General features: G+C 36.3%; 1 protein-coding gene across 1 annotated transcript in view; it reads right to left on the reverse strand.

The window, feature by feature from the left end:
- The window catches only part of sec14l1 (SEC14-like lipid binding 1), a 31,217-nt gene extending 19,974 nt beyond the window's left edge, over positions 1–11,243 (reverse strand). The window contains exons 1-2 of the mRNA XM_079607120.1: positions 11,036–11,243; positions 10,449–10,538 (exon numbers count right to left, since the gene is read on the reverse strand). Coding sequence (XP_079463246.1) covers positions 10,449–10,511 — 63 coding nt within the window. The 5' untranslated portion in view covers positions 10,512–10,538; positions 11,036–11,243. The remainder of the gene's footprint in view (positions 1–10,448; positions 10,539–11,035) is intronic.
- Positions 11,244–16,999: the final 5,756 nt, after the last annotated feature.

Genomic DNA, 16,999 nt, shown 5'->3' on the forward strand with positions numbered 1-16,999 from the left:
AGCTTGGCTAATGTGTACAACTGACCCCCCATTTAGATTATATGTGACCGGGACCACAAAACCAGTCGCATGGGTCAAGTTTTTCGAAATAGAGATGTATACATCATCTGAAAGCTGAATAAATAAGCTTTCCATTGATGTATGGTTTGTTAGGATAGGACAATATTTGGCCGAAATACAACTACCGGTATTGAAAATCTGAAATCTGAAACATTGAGAAAATCACATTTAAAGTTGAACATTTATGTTCACGACTGTGCTGCATTCACTCACAAAAATACATGTTTTATATATTTACGGTAGGAAATTTACAAAACATCTTCATGGATCATGATCTTTACTTAATATCCTAATGATTTTTGGCATAAAAGAAAAATCGATAATTTTCTCCCGTACAATTGGCTATTGCCACAGATATACCCGTGCGACTCGTGACTGGTTTTGTGGTCCAGGATCACGTATATGTTCCTGAGAATGTGACACTTGTCTTGTCTTGTGATGTGTTATTGTTTTAGTTTCAGTTGACTCAGGAGCTCATATGACACGGTTAGCAAGTGCTGTATTTCACATTAAGTCTTAAGTCAACGATACCAATAAACTACAGGTACGCCCGTTAATATTTACTCCCTAATCTCTCGCTTTTCAAAGGTTCCCACTTTAAGAAGTCACAGGAGGACTGTGTTAGAGAGGAACCGGTGCAACATAGTAATCCTTGTGAAACAGAAGCACACTTTAACACACTTTTAAAAGAGTGCTTATTACAGAAATAATATACTTTTAAAGAATATCCGTGATATTGGATATCATGTTTTTGGATATTTTATTGCATGTTAGTTGCAATTACATGTAGTTTACATTTATATTAAGTGCAATTATTTTAAAAGATATTGCAATATATATTTACATATCATTTCTGTCTGACCCAGGTTTAAGTACATCATTATATAATTTCAAAATGACTTTATTGTCTCTGAAATATGGTTAAAATTAGAGCTGAATGTGCTGATAAGCATTTATGATAACCTCAAATATTTAATGTAATATATATTGACAGTTTTATGTTGTTTATTTGAACGTTTTTGTAATTGTGATGATGTAGCTGCAATTTACTACAGTTAAAATACGTTAACTTTAAGTGTATTGTGTTATTCACGATTACATTTAAATTATAAGCAAGTGTTTGGTTACATGTGTTTGGTGGTTTTTAGACACAAATCAAAACTGAGATTTTGGGTTATTTGTCTTCAATAACATGTCTTCTTTCAGACTTGTGGTGAAAAAAAGTCCAAAATACACATTTAGGTCTTTATTTTTCTACACTTTGTCTGTTTGTGTCTGTAGATTTCTCCGAAATTCAACACAAGTTGTCGTTATAAATCATCCCGCTGCTCCTCGATCTCTGTCAGCTTCCTTTAATCTCACACATCGTTGGAAAGCTCTCTCTCCTGTACATTGTTGTTGTCGGATCCAAATATGGTAATTTCCTTTTTATCAGCAACCAATTGTGGAAGTACAATGTGCATTTAACTCCAAAAGAGAAATCTCATTGGCTGATGTCAATTTCTGACACCGTGATTGGTTCAGATGCATCACGTGACGTGCTCTGACATTTAGATGTGTGTTTTTGGCAGTTTTTCTGCTCAGTTAAAGGCCATAAATGCTGTGTTTATAAGTTTTGATTTGATTTAGGTGGTTTGTATTGTTGTTGCTAATGATTTGATAAGATATTGTGTCAGTAAATAGTTGTTTCCACTAAAAAAGTATGAACCTTTACATTACAAATCTTTAAACTTTTTCTCAAAATGAGTTTTTGGTCATTCTCCAGTGACACATCTCAGCCTATGTAGCACCGATATACACCAAACTTTCCAGTTATACACTTAGCAGTATTCTGAAGATATGTTCAGAGGGATTTGTTAATAAATCATTCCTGGCCTGATTTATGTGACATTTTAATAATAGAAAATAAGGCTATGGACAGTATATTTTGTTTTCCTAGGTAATGAAAGCATATATCCTGAAATTATTTTTTCATCTTGTGTGTAAACAAAATGAAAAAATAATTTTGCACCTGGCTTTATCATATGTTCAGATCTATCTACCGAAAATATATGCAAAATTACGCATATTTAACGAGATAATGCCTAATTTGCATAATTAAATATACAAATTTCAAAAACTTGTAATATTTTTTTTATATATATACTTGTGTAAGTAATCAACTGAGGAAGTTTCATGGTGATATCTATTACTTTAAAATTTTACCCGATTCACCTGTAGTGTCTCGCCTTAAAGCACAACCAAAGATTATTAAAACATAATTATTTGAATTGCACTTTGAAAGAATTCAAATTTATGTCTATAAGCACACTTATGTAATCTCTTATTTCATTAATATTAAATTGTCTGCAACTAACAGAGTCAGACATATACAAATAGTCTTGCATATTATTGTTAAAAATCCTTATTTTACCAGCATTCTCACTTCCAGAATGCTACGGTTGGGCTCTATTGAGTTGCGTGTCTCTAATAATGCATATATCACTGCAGCTCTGAATTGCATCCACGTTAATGCATTAGCCATCAGAGCAGAGATATTTCTGCTGAGCATGAGGGTTTTCTAGTACGTGTTTGTTTTAGTATGTGTACTCTGCTATTCCACTGAAAGTCACGCACGATCCTGCTAAACATAGACGATTATATTATATACACATGCATAACATGTAAAATGATCTGTAGAGTCTACTGTGAGACCTACTAAACAAAGGCAAGCTCATTCCCTCTGAATTATACACACACTGACTGTATTCATGCAGCAGTATAGCATGCTTCATTGTTGTCACATGATCTGGTCACGCTGCATCCAGTTGTCATCTTAGTTTAGATTTTATTTTTATTATTATTATTTGGCATTCAATCCATTTTTGTCAAAATAATTGTCATGCTGGACAGAAAACTCATATGCATACTGAAAACCTGCAAACCGCACAGTGTGCACTAAAGCATGGTAGCCTCTTTAAAATGCTTGACCTTTGTGTCAAATCAATAAAGTGATGAAGTCCATGGACGTCATCCATTAAAGCGACTGATCAAACAATGAAATGTTTTCTCTGGACTGAACACAATAACCGCTTTTATGTAAGGGATTAAGCATTGTGTATTAAATTTCTACTTTCAGGAACAATAAGCCTCACTACAGCGGTCCTATATCTGTTTGGGAGAAGAAAAATGCCTTTTAAATGCATATTTAACTCCTGAATTCTCTATAATTTGTAAAATTATAATGGTAATTTGAATTTAATAAAGCAGAATTAAAATAGAACAAAATTAAAAAAAATTATACAATTTAATTTCAAATTTCAATATGAAACTTTCCTGAAATATTCGATTTTTTTTATAAATGTCATTATATTTAATGAACTAAAATGTATTATTATCCTGAAATGTCCATATCAGGGGAACAATATACATAATTAGTCAACATGAATGATCTGTGGTGTTGAACTAATGGAAGCCGTCAGCCCGCTCGCTCTATTTCAATTTGGTTTAAAAATAATGGCGTTTAACAAAACTACATTAATCTACAGTAAAACTACATTACACATGATGATGAACAGAAAAATCCCACCAATCAGAGAGTCGCGACAACAAAACGTGCCAAAATAGCTCTTTAGCTCCGCCCACTCCCATGACACACTGCGAACGACGCAATCGAGTCTCCCTATACTCTCAAAATACTAAAAATATGCTTTATATACGGTATATAATCAACATTTTAAATTAGTAGTTTAATATTTCTCTATCATTTTTAATTTGATTATGCAGTTTATGGGATAGTAGTTTTTTCCCCTTCACTAAAATATATTAGGACCTTTATATTTTTTTCTCCCATTTTCAAACACTTTTTGGCCTCAAATCAATATTTTTCATGCTATTATTTACCTTGCAGAAGGTTGATTTGGTTCATTACTACAGAAGAGGATTAGGGCCAAGCAATAATAAAAAAATAAAACCATCTCGAGATTAAAGTCATTATAATGCGAGATTAAACTCGTTAAGTTTCGAGAAAAAAAGTTGAAATACAATCTTGAGACTAAACTCATTACATTTCGAGAATAAAGTCGTTGTGCTTCAAGAAAAAGCTTGTTAAATTTTGAGAAAAAACTTGAAATACAATCTTGAGACTAAACTCATTAAATATCAAGAATAAAGTCATTGTGTTTCGAGAAAAAACTTGTACAATTTCGAGAAAAAAGTCGAAATACAATCTTGTACACAAAAGTGTGGAATTTCGACGAAGGAGACGCTTGAGAAGACGCCAGTACACTTGCGCTGGCCCAAATAATGCACCATATGGACAGCTATGATAAATTAAAACCGTACGGCATTGCCATAAATGGCTGTATAGATGGTTACAGTCGTTACATTCTGTGGATGGAGGCGTACACAACCAACATCCTAAAGTAATAGCCAGTTACTTCATAAAAACAGTTACTGGCATATGAGGGTGTCCCGAGAGGATCCGCGCAGACATGGGGACCGAAAATTGTATTCTGGCAGCAATGCAAAGGTTTTTACGAAGTAACCGTGGAGACAGTTTTTTCTCGAAATGTAATAAGTTTATTCTCAAGATTGTATTTCGACTTTTTTTTCTCGAAATTTAACAAGTTTTTTTCTCGAAGCACAACGACTTTATTCTCTAAATGTAATAAGTTTATTCTCAAGATTGTATTTCGACTTTTTTTTCTCGAAATGTGTCAAGTTTAATCTCGCATTATAATGACTTTAATCTCGAGATGGTTTTATTTAGTTATTATTGCTTGGCCCTAATCCTCTTCCGTACATTGCTTATAATGCTTTAAAAAAAATTGACTCGAAACAATACTTCCGGCGGGCACAAAATGGATGGGCACTAACACACTCAGTTTCAATTCAAATTCGCTCAACCCCCGTGATGTGTGCCGTCTTGGAAATCTAGACCAATCCCTGTAGTTTCTCCTATACAAACACAATTACATGTGGACGTGGGTCTTATATTGCGAGCAACGAGCCCAACACCAATGTAAAGCCTTTGTGACATTAACCCCGAGCCTTCTGCCCCAGATGAAGTTTGATTGACAGGAGAGGCACACTGATTCATGTCAAGTGTGAGCAGCGACCCGTGCTGACTAAAGCATGACGTCAAACTGTGCACTCAGCAAATCTGAAAAAACAATACACAATAATAATGTTGATAAGAGCGAGTGATTAGCACTTTCGCCTGGGGAAATGATGTCACTGTGTGTGTGTGTGTGTGGGGGGGGGGGATAATCAATGCGTGTGAACTGTAACCTAATTAACCGGCTGATCAATCATGCCTTGAGATTACTGACACTGTGCCAGAATTAATCACTCCACACATTCAGACCAGTGTTATATTGCATTCATGTGTAAAATAAATCAATATTATTTTTTAGTATCGCTATAGGAAATAAACTCTCCTCCCATAAATGATATGATGGATACACTTCACAACCACAAAACGGCAAAATCATATTGCCTCATCTTTACCACTTTGATATAGTTATTATCTAATACAGTGACAAACAGTAATACATGTTTAAACGTGTCCTAAAGTTATGCCTCTTTCCCTTGAGAAAGATAAGTGTGCTTAATTATGTTTAATGTGAACTTGATGTACTTCAAATCTTAAAAGTATATTTTTTTATTTGAAAAAAAAAATTACTTGCAGAAAATATGAATGAAATAAAAGCCAACTTAAATACTTTCACGACTGTTTCTTAACACACTTAAGTACACTTTTAAAAAGTCCACTTTGTTATAATGTCTAATTAAAAGCTTCATTTACAGTGCATTTTAAATCATCGTTTTAATACTATTTTGTCATGCTTTAAAGAAGTGCACTTGTTTTGTAAGTGTTGACTAACATATTAGGCTAAAGCACATGATTATAATCTGAATAGTGTTTTTGATAAGTTCATATATTTTAAAATGTACTAAAGTACAACAAATATACTTAAATACATGACACATTTCAATAGAAATGGCATTAAAGTAAGTTAGTTAAAGTTAGTTGACCAAAAATGATTGTCGGTTCATTCTGCAGTAACTTTTTAGCGTATTTCAAAGCCAATAGAAGTAATTATGTAATTACATATAAAGATGCTAAAGTGCACTTCATTTTCACAAGGTTTCTCAGTTCATGAAGTGTTAAAGATCAGTTAACGTTTGTGTAAAGGGTGAGATGACATTAAAAGCTCACGGGACAAAAGGATTTATAAAACGGGTAGTTCCAGTCCTTGATTCTGATTGGTTGAGCCGCGTTCGAAGCCGTTGTAAATTACTTAAAACACACACACACCTGTGAGCGCATTACATTAGTGTTACTCAACAAACACACACCTGTGCTGTGAGCAATGTAATGCGCTAATTTAGTGTTAATTTATGTACTCATTTAGTGTTACTCAACAAACACACACACACCTGTGAGCGCATTACATTAGTGTTACTCAACAAACACACACACCTGTGAGCGCATTACATTAGTGTTACTCAACAAACACACACCTGTGCTGTGAGCAATGTAATGCGCTAATTTAGTGTTAATTTATGCACTCATTTAGTGTTACTCAACAAACACACACCTGTGAGCGCATTACATTAGTGTTACTGCACAACTGCCGTTTGTGATTCTTTGTTGCTGCATGTGTTGCTTAGCAACCTCTGGAACTACATTGCTTGGCGGAGGAATACAAGTGTTATTATAACGTTATATTTTTTGTTGCTTGTGATTCTTTTATGAATGAAATGAATATTAAAATGAATATTTTTAAGAAGTAACCGTTTTATAAACGCAATAAGCCGCTTGAAGCCGTGCTTTACAGTGGATTTAGAACAGCTAAGCTTTATTAAGCGTGTACTGGAATGCTGCTGTCATCAGCTCTTGTCAGCTTTATCAGGGCAGCTGCTGATGTGGAGGGGGGCAGCTATGCGTTTCGGTGGATCGGATCACAAGTGGACGAGGGAGACGCATTCCCGCTCACACCTGTTTTTTAATCCGTCTCTTTTGTCCACTTTCAAACGCTTCAGTCCTGTTTCTTCGAGGGGAAGGTCTATGGGAGGGTAAATGTATGGCCTTTTTCAGATCTTTCCATCTAATGGACAAAATGAGCACACGAAATGTAGGCCTACATATGGAGACGACGGAAAAACACACGGAGAGCAGCAGCTTTAGTTTGTGTTCTGACAGCCGAAAGCTGCGAGTAGGGCTGCGCAATTAATCCAATTTTAATCACGATCATGATTTTGGCTTCCCACGATCAAATTCGCGTGATCGTGCGATATTTAAAATGCGTTATTCCGGTCATAGAACGCTCCATATTAAAGTTTTTTTTTTTTTTTGCAAAGCCAATCTAGCGCTGGCTCCATGGCGAGCCAATAATCCGAGTTGTTCCCTGCACCGCGCAGCTTAGTTTATAGATGTAGAAACTAGAATGATTTGCCGGACTGGACAAAAGCGAAGCGAACTGGGCGAGAGAGACCGAGTGTGTCTGCGCGCGAGCAATTGTGCGCGAGAGAGACCGAGTGCATCACACACATATGCATATATATATATATATATATATATATATATATATATATATATATATATATATATATATATATATATGAAATATCTGCATGTATGCATTTATACATAATTTATATTATATATAAATATTTTATATAAATAACAAATTTTTCTTAAATCTATACATGCATGTGTGTGTATTTATATATACAAAATAATTATACACAATACACATACAACACAAACTTTTATTTTGGATGCGATTAAGGCGAGACACGGCAGGCAAAAACATTGTTTTTTTTTCACTGGTCAATTTTGAGATTTTGGGCTATATGTCTTCAATAACATGTCTTCTTTCAGACTTGTGGTGAAAAAAAGTTCAAAATACACATTTAGGTCTTTATTTTACTACACTTTGTCTGTTTGCGTCTGTAGATTTATCCGAAATTCAACAAAAGTTGGCGTTATAAATCAACGTCCTGCTCCGCGATCTCTGTGTTCTTCCTTTAATCTCACACACCGCTGGAAAGCTCTCTCTCTCTTCTGTACAATGCTGTCAGATCCAAATATGGTCATTTCCTTTTAATCAGCAACCAATCGTGAAAGTTCAATGGGCATTTAACCCTAAAAGCGAAATCTCATTGGCTGATGTCAATTTCTGACACCGTGATTGGTTCAGATGCATCACGTGACGCGCTCTGACATTTAGATGTGTGTTTTTGACTGTTTTTCTGCTCAGTTGAAGGCCATACATGCTGTGTTTATAAGTTTTGATGTGATTTAGGTGGTTTGTATTGTTGTTGCTAATGATTTGATTAGATATTGTGTCAGTAAATAGTTGTTTCCACTAAAAAAGTATAATTTTTTACATTACAAATCTTTAAATGCCTTTTTCTCAAAATGAGTTTTTTGTCATCCTCCAGTAGAAACATCTCAGCCTATGTAGCACCGATGTACACCAAACTCTCCAGTTATACACTCAGCAGTATTCTGAAGATATGTTCAGAGGGATTTGTTAATAAATCATTCCTGGCCTGATTTATGTGACATTTTAATCAAAAATATATGGTGAAAATCTATTTTTTTAAGGCTATGGACAGTATATTTTGATTCCTATGTAATGAAAGCATATATCCTGAAATCCCTCTGAACATCTTCTTTCATCTTGTGTGTTATCAAAATGAAAAAATAATTTTGAACCTGGTTTTATCATATGTTCAGATCTATCTACCGAAAATGTATGCAAAATTGCGCATATTTAATGAGAAAATGCCTAATTTGCATAATTAAACATACAAATTTCAAAAACTTGTAATACATTTTTTTTATGAACTTGTGTAAGTAATCAACTGAGGAAGTTTCATGGTTATATCTATTATTTTAAAATTGTACCCTATTCACCTGTAGTGTCTCGCCTTAATCGTTGCCCATCCCTACTCGAAACCGTAAGTTACAGTAATATTTTGACCATTGACATTGGTAAATATTTATAATATAAAGAATTTGAACATTTAAATAATTGAGTAATTCTTCTCCCAAGTTCATTATCTTACCGATGATGTTTAGTCGAAGTTTATAGATCAGTTATTGGTGTGTGTGCTTATCTGCATTTTACAGCAGCTTCAAATGTTGCACGTCTAAACAGAATTTAGACTCATCTAAATCTAATCCGCTTTATAACAGAAAATAAAGTTCAGGTAATATATCCAAGTGAATGGATTTCAACTGGTTTTCGGGATGCATATTTTACACTGAATGAAAAAAGATATACTATTATTAGTGGTGATCCCACACAACATTGTTTATTGTAACAAAAATGTCTTATATATATATATATATATATTAGGGCTGTCAAAAGATTAATCGTGATTAATCGCATTCCAAAATAAAAGTTTGTGTTTACATAATATATGTGTGTGTGTACTGTGTATAATTATTATGTATAAATAAATACACACACATTCATGTATATATTTAAGAAATAATTGCATTTATATACTGTATATACATTAATATAATTTATATTATATATATAAATATTTTATATATAAATAACCAATTTTTCTTAAATATATACATGATTGTGTTTTTTTTTTTATACATCTAAATAATTATACACATATATTATGTAAACACAAACTTTTATTTTGGATGCGATTAATCACGATTAATCTTTTGACAGCCCTAATATATATGTATTGCAATTTATTATTATTTTTAAATGACTATTACCATGAGCTGCCCAACAATATGCAAAATTATGAACATATAAGAGGCTAAAAGGCCTCTTATACATTTTTATGTATAAATATAGGCTAGTAATAGCTGAGGTGTGATTTTATTTATTTACAGTCTTGACAGTTTGGTTTCTAAATGTTTCTTGAATATTGATAGTTTCATGCTCTCGGCAGGCAATAATCCACTGTTGTTGTAGATTTTACAATGTCTGGTCAGCAGTTTAGAGTGATAAGCCAGGAACATTTGAAAAGCCAGTTCAATTCAAACCACAAATGCTATTAAAGCAATAAAACAATAGAAAGCTGTGCTCTGTGAGGTTAAAGATTTACATTTGAGCTGACAGTCTAGTGAACTCTAGAGCAATGCCGCTTTGAGACACAGTACAGCTGACTAGACAAACTTTGCAAACATTACTCAATAAAAATAAACACACATAAATTAACAAAGACAAAGCTGGAAACACGCGCGCGCGCGCGCACACACACACACACACACACACACACACACACACACACACACACACACACACACAAAGTAGAGAGAACTCTAGATGTAAAAGGATTTAGCCTAATATAGATAGGCTTTTAAACAATATGATATGTGCTCTCTCATGCGCATATGTAATTTCTTAAAAACTCACCGCCATTACTAGCTCAAAGGGGAACTTGTAAACCCTCACAGGGGACTGATATTTCTGCACCATCGCTGCACTTCTAATGAAAATCCCTTCCTGTGGAGAAAAAATAATGATTATTATTACAAACCCAATGGTTAAAACCAAATTGATGAACAGCATTATGATCAGAAACACATAACCGATGTAAAGTATTGATGTAGAGTATTGAAACGGATGTCAATATACTATATTTTTAGACTTTCACCACGTCTGGTATTAAATTGCTTAGTGTTTGTACAGCAACGCATACTTTTTAGTATAACTTAGGCTAGTAAACATCTAAGATGCATGGCCTCTGTATGAACGTTTAAAAGAGCAATTGTAGCTAACGTTACAATACAACAACCCCCAAGTTAAAAAATAACTGTACAACCAGACCAGTGACCCAAAAATAGGCCTGTGGACACTGCCATTATTCATAATATGCATGATTGTTTCATCTTTAGCACGGGCAGTTTTAGTGAAACACAAGTGAACATATGTAAACAGAGACTGCAGTCCAACGCGATCATACGGTAAAACGTTCAGGACATGAAACTCTTACACTTTACCTTTGAAGTGAAAGGCGCAGAGAAGGCAGTGGAATGAAAGTCTTGATAAACCCCGATGTGAAAAACAAGAGTAAGAAAGAATCCAGTGTGTGTTTCTTCAGTTGTTCTGCTCCATTTCTGCTGCGGAAGTGAAAGCTGCAAGTGTGTCAGATGAGAGGTTGCATAACGCACGTCACTCACACAAACTCCGCCTCAAATCTCCAGTTCAGACCATAGAGGTTCAGACACACATAAGAGGTTAAAAAAATAGAGAACAATCATTTCACTTTTTTTACTTTTCATGTGTTAGGCTATGTGTATATGAGAGTGTGTGTATAGGCTACAGGAGCTATCAAAATAAACCAGGAAATGAATGTTTGTCAGGATCTTTGATGTTCAAAGCACAACTTTGATGATTGCTTGACAAAATCTCGGTGGTTGCATAAACTGTTAAAAAGTCAAGAGCCCAAAGAAAGCAAACACTGATCAACATAATGGTCTTTATTATGTTCAACAAAACCTCAACATCCACACCCCTGTTAATTCTCAATAAGACCTTTTGTATGAAATAATCAAACTGGATAGGCATAGGTGAGGATGCTGATATATTGAGAGATCGGAAGTGTGTAATTTAGTTTCTGCCAGTCATGTAATTGTGTTTTTTTTTTTCTTCCTCCATGTTATATATTTTACAGTTAAAGGTTGTGTATAAGAATTGTCTAAAGAACTTTTTTTCAAATTGGCTTAAACTGTCTTTATATACCAATACATAATTAAAATGTAAGTACTTTGAAAAAGAGAGTATAAAAATTGAGTGACCATAGTGTATTTAATCTTCAAAAAACACAGCTCATTAATTCCTACCGGGACGAAACAAGTGATTGGCTTGCGCGACTGTCACTCTCCGTCGCCATGACTACCGCCGCTATTACTGGCTCTGCCCATTTTTAGGTGGGAGTGAATGGAATTAATGAGCTGTGTTTATTGATCATGATAATTCAGGAAATAGCTGTAACATATGTTTTGTAGTGAGACGTTTAATACACTTTTTGTTAAATGTTTTGCACTTTATTTAAATTTGGACATTTTAATTAAACGTGACATTTTTTTTTAATGATTTGTTTTTTTAACAGTGTGAACAAAGGTCACAACTGTCCATTTGCACCATCTGGTGGTGATTTTGCGAATTATTGTTATTATTACATAGGGGAGAGCGTGGCACAACGTAACACTTTTTGACTTTCTCAGTTTGTGTAAATCTACTTAAGGTTTAGAGTATTTATTTTACCCCACATTACTTTCCCACATGTACAATTATGTGGTTTTGTTTTATTAATACAGTGTATAATGTTTTATTGATTTACCCCGAAATAATGGAAGTGAAATGTGACAACATGCCCCATAGGTGGGGTACATTAATGTAACATGTGACAGCTTGAAATGCTATCTGATCTAATAATAAAAAAATACAAGTTTTTTTTAGTTTGACTACAAACATACCAGAAAACACAGCTATAGCATAGTTCAAAACAAAATATTAATTAATAATTTCTGAACATTGACTCTCAGTCTTTATTTACATGTTTCTCATGTTTTCTCAATAGAACTCATAAAAGTATAGAATATAATAGCATATATTTCTAATAGGGGCTCATTGTAACGCAGTGTGACAACATGCCCCAGCTGCACAACTGGGATTTAAACCCTGCTGGTGTCTTCTACTGGTTAGCGAAGCATTAAATAACTATCTCAGATTGGAGATTAAAATAATATCAGATTTGTCTAATTTTAAATAAACACAAAAAATAGAGATGACAAATTACTTAAGAAATGTGCTGTTGATATGGTTAAATAAATGTTCAGTGATATCATACAAAGATTTTTGAATTTTGGCGCAATTTTTTTATCTATAGTGTTGATATGGCAACTAGTAAATACATAGTTTCGTCATGCTGGCATGTGTGGAATTATTAAAAAAACAAGTGTGTTACAACTAGCCCCGTGTTACGTTGTGCCCTGCGCTCCCCTATACATTTGTATGTAATTTAAGAAAAACAAAAAGCTTTATAATGGCAGTGAAGGGCGGGTAACAAAGTGAAAAACATTTGTTTACTCCACATGGCTCCACAATGTAAAAAAATAAAATGTTGGTTTAACTTAAAAAAGCAAGTTACCGTGTTGCATTAATATTTTGAGTTTGTTGTAATTAAAAATGTGAGTTAATACAATGAAGAAGAATGGTTTAATAAACAGAAACTCAAAATAGTATGTTATCTTCACACATTAGTTATCGAAGTTGATTTGACAAAAGATAAAAAGTTGTGATAACAAATCATGAAAATATTTTTTTACAGTGCAGTGGGTTCAATAAAGGCCTTCGGAAGTGAAGCCATGGGTTTTTGTAAGAAAAATTGACGTTTATAACTTTCCAATCTAAAATAAAAAACTTCCACCAGACGACCTTACGCATACTACGCAATTCGACAATTGCGCCACTAGAGTAACCCGTGACGCGTGTATGACGTAGGATGTAGGAGTATCGTAAGCTAACCTCTCTCGGTTTAAAAAAATATGGCTGTGCAACAAACTGAAGCTCCTCTTCTATTACATAGAAATGATAGAAAAATTTCTCTTCAAAATTGCTAATTCGCGACTGGTGTTTTTTTGCTCTTTCCTCTGAGCTTCCACATTCATCATTACGCTGTGCGTCGGGTCAGGGGTTAGTCAGAGCCCGTCTACGGAAAGCCTGGCCACTCCCTATTAAGTACTATTGTACCAAATTCTGGTTGTAGTTCCACCAGAGTTCCACTGGGTGCGATCGCCCATGAGTTCAAAATGAATTTGAGTCTATGGAGCTAGACGGCTAAATTTGTCTTTCACCCGATTGCCGTTGAGAAATCTCAGATTTGATTGTAGGTTTTGCAAGTTCAACATGGGTTATAGGTCGAAAGTTGAATGAACGAGTACTTATGTCCTTTCGATTTCTTACAGGTTGAGTTGTTGTTGCCCATAACACGCTAGCATTCTGCTTATGAACGCTGATTGGTCAGTGAAGGACTGATTACGACCAGAGATACCGCTTGATGGCATCGTGGCATCCGAAGCGGGACCAGAATGTCTTCTAGCAAAAACTCTCACGTGTATTTACCTGTGTCACCTGTGTTGTGTGTTTACCTGTGTCAGCTGTGTTGTGTGTTTACCTGTGTCAGCTGTGTTGTGTGTTTACCTGTGTCAGCTGTGTTGTGTGTTTACCTGTGTCCGCTGTGTTGTGTGTTTACCTGTGTCAGCTGTGTTGTGTGTTTACCTGTGTCAGCTGTGTTGTGTGTTTACCTGTGTCAGCTGTGTTGTGTGTTTGCCTGTGTCCGCTGTGTTGTGTGTTTACATGTGTCCGCTGTGTTGTGTGTTTACCTGTGTCAGCTGTGTTGTGTGTTTACCTGTGTCTGCTGTGTTGTGTGTTTACCTGTGTCAGCTGTGTTGTGTGTTTACCTGTGTCAGCTGTGTTGTGTGTTTACCTGTGTCAGCTGTGTTGTGTGTTTACCTGTGTCAGCTGTGTTGTGTGTTTACCTGTGTCAGCTGTGTTGTGTGTTTACCTGTGTCAGCTGTGTTGTGTGTTTACCTGTGTCCGCTGTGTTGTGTGTTTACATGTGTCCGCTGTGTTGTGTGTTTACCTGTGTCAGCTGTGTTGTGTGTTTACCTGTGTCAGCTGTGTTGTGTGTTTACCTGTGTCCGCTGTGTTGTGTGTTTACCTGTGTCAGCTGTGTTGTGTGTTTACCTGTGTCCGCTGTGTTGTGTGTTTACCTGTGTCAGCTGTGTTGTGTGTTTACCTGTGTCAGCTGTGTTGTGTGTTTACCTGTGTCAGCTGTGTTGTATGTTTACCTGTGTCCGCTGTGTTGTGTATTTACTTGTGTCAGCTGTGTTGTGTGTTTACCTGTGTCACCTGTGTTGTGTGTTTACCTGTGTCAGCTGTGTTGTGTGTTTACCTGTGTCAGCTGTGTTGTGTGTTTACCTGTGTCAGCTGTGTTGTGTGTTTACCTGTGTCAGCTGTGTTGTGTGTTTACCTGTGTCCGCTGTGTTGTGTGTTTACCTGTGTCAGCTGTGTTGTGTGTTTACCTGTGTCAGCTGTGTTGTGTGTTTACCTGTGTCAGCTGTGTTGTGTGTTTGCCTGTGTCCGCTGTGTTGTGTGTTTACATGTGTCCGCTGTGTTGTGTGTTTACCTGTGTCAGCTGTGTTGTGTGTTTACCTGTGTCTGCTGTGTTGTGTGTTTACCTGTGTCAGCTGTGTTGTGTGTTTACCTGTGTCAGCTGTGTTGTGTGTTTACCTGTGTCAGCTGTGTTGTGTGTTTACCTGTGTCAGCTGTGTTGTGTGTTTACCTGTGTCAGCTGTGTTGTGTGTTTACCTGTGTCAGCTGTGTTGTGTGTTTACCTGTGTCCGCTGTGTTGTGTGTTTACATGTGTCCGCTGTGTTGTGTGTTTACCTGTGTCAGCTGTGTTGTGTGTTTACCTGTGTCAGCTGTGTTGTGTGTTTACCTGTGTCCGCTGTGTTGTGTGTTTACCTGTGTCTGCTGTGTTGTGTGTTTACCTGTGTCAGCTGTGTTGTGTGTTTACCTGTGTCCGCTGTGTTGTGTGTTTACCTGTGTCAGCTGTGTTGTGTGTTTACCTGTGTCAGCTGTGTTGTGTGTTTACCTGTGTCAGCTGTGTTGTGTATTTACTAGTGTCAACTGTGTTGTTTGTTTACCTGTGTCAGCTGTGTTGTGTATTTACCTGTGTCAGCTGTGTTGTGTGTTTACATGTGTCAGCTGTGTTGGGTGTTTACCTGTGTCCGCTGTGTTTTTGTGTTTACCTGTGTCAGCTGTGTTGTGTGTTTACCTGTGTCCGCTGTGTTGTGTGTTTACCTATGTCATCTGTGTTGTGTGTTTACCTGTCAGCTGTGTAGTGTGTTTACCTGTGTCACTGTCAGCTGTGTTGTGTGTTTACCTGCGTCAGCTGTGTTGTGTGTTTACCTGTGTCAGCTGTGTTGTGTTTACCTGTGTCCGCTGTGTTGCATGTTTACCTGTGTCATCTGTGTTGTGTTTACCTGTCAGCTGTGTTGTGTGTTTACCTGTGTCAGCTGTGTTGTGTGTTTACCTGTGTCAGCTGTGTTGTATGTTTACCTGTGTCCGCTGTGTTGTGTATTTACTTGTGTCAGCTGTGTTGTGTGTTTACCTGTGTCAGCTGTGTTGTGTGTTTACCTGTGTCAGCTGTGTTGTGTGTTTACCTGTGTCAGCTGTGTTGTGCGTTTACCTGTGTCCGCTGTGTTGTGTGTTTACATGTGTCCGCTGTGTTGTGTGTTTACCTGTGTCTGCTGTGTTGTGTGTTTACCTGTGTCAGCTGTGTTGTGTGTTTACCTGTGTCAGCTGTGTTGTGTGTTTACCTGCGTCAGCTGTGTTGTGTGTTTACCTGTGTCAGCTGTGTTGTATGTTTACCTGTGTCCGCTGTGTTGCGTGTTTACCTGTGTCAGCTGTGTTGCGTGTTTACCTGTGTCCGCTGTGTTGTGTGTTTATTTACCTGTGTCATCTGTGTTGTGTGTTTACCTGTGTCATCTGTGTTGTGTGTTTACCTGTGTCAGCTGTGTTGTGTGTTTACCTGTGTCATCTGTGTTGTGTGTTTACCTGTGTCAGCTGGGTTGTGTGTTTACCTGTGTCAGCTGGGTTGTGTGTTTACCTGTGTCAGCTGTGTTGTGTGTTTACCTGTGTCAGCTGTGTTGTGTGTTTACCTGTGTCAGCTGTGTTGTGTGTTTACCTGTGTCAGCTGTGTTGTGTGTTTAACTGTGTCAGCTGTGTTGTGTGTTTACTTGTGTCAGCTGTGTTGTGTGTTTACCTGTGTCAGCTGTGTTGTGTGTTTACCTGTGTCATCTGTGTTGTGTGTTTACCTGTGTCAGCTTTGCTGTGTGTTTACCTGTGTCAGCTGTGTTGTGTGTTTACCTGTGTCATCTGTGTTGTGTGTTAAC

This window comes from Phoxinus phoxinus (genome assembly GCF_949152265.1).
Source record: "Phoxinus phoxinus genome assembly, chromosome: 1".
Classification (NCBI taxonomy): domain Eukaryota; kingdom Metazoa; phylum Chordata; class Actinopteri; order Cypriniformes; family Leuciscidae; genus Phoxinus; species Phoxinus phoxinus.